General features: G+C 41.5%; 1 protein-coding gene across 1 annotated transcript in view; it reads right to left on the minus strand.

Moving 5' to 3' along the window:
* Nucleotides 1–2,574: 2,574 nt before the first annotated feature.
* CUX1 (cut-like homeobox 1) overlaps nt 2,575–2,807 on the minus strand; it is a 378,329-nt gene continuing 378,096 nt past the window's right edge. The window contains exon 25 of the mRNA XM_011985213.1: nt 2,575–2,744. Coding sequence (XP_011840603.1) covers nt 2,575–2,744 — 170 coding nt within the window. The remainder of the gene's footprint in view (nt 2,745–2,807) is intronic.

Genomic DNA, 2,807 nt, shown 5'->3' on the forward strand with positions numbered 1-2,807 from the left:
CAGATGTAGGTCTGGCAAAAAAGACAGAATAGGAACCAACAGTAACCTAGTTAAAAATGTAAAAAATAAAAACCAAAAAGAGAAAACACCACATATGACTAAATTGCTTGGGAGGGCCAAAATGACTGCGTTTTAGACTGTTACTGTTTGGCCACTAGAATGGACAAATCTGTGTTTGTCCATTTCCTCAGATTTAACACCTTTGTAAATAACAGTCATGCCTTTAAAACTAAACCCTAGCCTACTATTTCATGTTAACTTCTTGCTTTTCATTCTTATGAAAATTAGATGATATTTAGAGATTCATCACACATGATGACAAAAGTCCCTTGAGGGTTTTGTGGAGAGGACACCACAGTCGTCAGGGCTCTGCCACTCACTGTCCTAAGGGTCACTGATGTGAACTCACTCTTCTCAATGCACCTGAATCGAGCCAGATGTTGACCCGTGTCCCCTTAAGCTCCTCTGATTTTGAATTCTCTTCTCCCTGAACGAGATTTCAAGTTCAGAAATGATACCCCCATCAAAAGACAAACAAACGGCCTGCCTCCCAGCCCCCTAGAGCCTTCTGAAAACTTCTTATTCATGAAAAGGCATTGTCTTTAGTGTAGTGACTCTCAAAATTTGTGAAAACGTGAACTAAGTGCTGCAGTTGCAGGTTAAAAGACTGTAAATGAAATAATCTCTAAAACATCATGCAAGAAACGTGGTTTCACATCTTACAGTCAAAGTCCTACAAGTTAATTAACAAGCACACGGAGGTGGAACAGCCAGAGCATACCTTTAAAATTATAACTCCCTCCCACCCCCCAAATAAAAAAAAAAGTAATATTAATTAAACTTAAGAAATAATGAATGCACCATTAAAATGTCATCCAAAGATGTTGACCTAAGACAAAGGTTTCAATGATACACAATACGGTCAAAAAGTTTTCAATCAGTAATATACAGTATGACAACTACATCTTGTAAATTATACCCAATACTGCCGGCAGTCTATCCCTCTAAAGAATATTTGCCCCTTTCATCCCTTCCTAACAATCAGATAATAAAATACAGCACCTATAAATAAGCAAAAAAAAATATATATATATACCGAAATCATCTATTGTTAGTTTAAAGATATGGCAATAAAGGAGTCTAAATTAGCAAACTTGTAGAAGCCGTAACTGATAAAACAGCTTATTGAAAAAGGTGGCAGTAATGCACTCTACGTGTGCACAGGTACTTAAGAAAATACACAGACGTATAAAATTGCACACACGCACACGCACGCACACTCTCACCCGCCTCTATTCTCACGCATATACACATAGACAAGGGAGGAATCAGAGACAAGTTAGACTTTCAGTTTGTACTTAGACTGCCCTAAAACTGTGCATAAAAGAACTTTCTAAGAGGCGAAATGAACGAAGGGCAAATGGTAGGTTTGGAAGTTGAAGAGCATCCACGTTTTGGTGTGAGTTTGGGCCATTTCTACAGGGATGGGAGTGGGGAGCCCAGAATGCCACGTTCTCTCTCCTGCAGAGAAAGGAAGTTTCCCACGAGTTCAACAGGGTTATCAGTGCTTGTGGTGGGAAGAAAAAGGGAAAGAGAGAGAGAGTGCGCGTGCAAGCCCTGCCCAGGCCTGGGGAGTGTCTTCCCCTGGGAGGGCTCAGTTCATCAGGTGCCCAGGAGAGTGGTGTGAGGTGAGGTGCCTTCTGTGCCAGAGAGAGATCCGTAGACTGCTATCTACTTGGGGACGGGCCCATCTGGCCCTGGAACTGCCTGCTGTGCTCGCCCGGACTACTCTCTCCTTTCTTTCAATGCTTGCACACGTGCAGACGCACAGACAGACTGAGACACCATAAATTAAACAAAATTGACAGGTACATGCTACAGTTCTTCTAACTTGTCTCCTAAACCTCCAAGATATGAGGTCTGATCAGCGTGCTCTGCGGTTAGAGGTTAAAAAGCAGATTATAAAATACCTAGATTCGGATCTTTTCTTTTTTTTCTTTTTTTTTTTTTTTTCTGTCCTGATTTGGCCTAGAATGGAGTGTATTAAACAAACCCTGGTCTGCAAAACCCAGGGTCAGTTAAAGCTATACATCGATGTGCACTACATGTCAGGATTCTATTCACGTACAAGAAAACACTATGTCAGCTACCACAAAATCAGAGTTTCCTGATGTGACGTTTTCTTTTTGTTAAAAAATATGTGGAGTAAATGTGTTTTATTTTAATTCAAAGTTTCAAACGAGAAGATTCTTTTCTTGAAAATATTTAGGAATCCAAACTAGTGTGTTTAGAGTCGTTTTGACTGTGCAATCTCTTAGTGGCAACTGAACAGCTACAAAAACTTTCTTTTTTAATTTTTCTGAAAAATCCCCCCCCCTTTTTTTTCCTGGTTTAAGAAGATAATAGTGTATTATCGCTCTGAAGCCATTAGATGGCAGATAAAAAGCCCCCTTTTAATATGTGGGTTTGATTTTTTTTCTTTTAAAGCCCACACGGAACAGGAGGACACAAGGCAAAGCTGTAAGAGTTATTCCAGAACCTGTGGAAATCACTTAGGGCAATAAAAAAAACACTTCAGGGTACAAAAAAGCTCGACCACACATTTCCGTTTTCTTCCTTGAAAACTCGACATAGATTGGGCTTAATGCTCCTTTGTTTTCTATATGCACCTTGGCCTATGGCGATTTTGCCCTGTGGCCCGCAGGGCGGTAAGTGCGCGAAGCGGTCCAGGCCGCGGACTGGGTCTGGGCCGCAGGGTTGGTGGAGGCCGCAGGGTCGGCCCGGGACCTCAGGGTCGGTGTGGGCCA

Source organism: Mandrillus leucophaeus, unplaced genomic scaffold (assembly GCF_000951045.1).
Source record: "Mandrillus leucophaeus isolate KB7577 unplaced genomic scaffold, Mleu.le_1.0 Scaffold280, whole genome shotgun sequence".
In the NCBI taxonomy this organism is placed as follows: Eukaryota; Metazoa; Chordata; class Mammalia; order Primates; family Cercopithecidae; genus Mandrillus; species Mandrillus leucophaeus.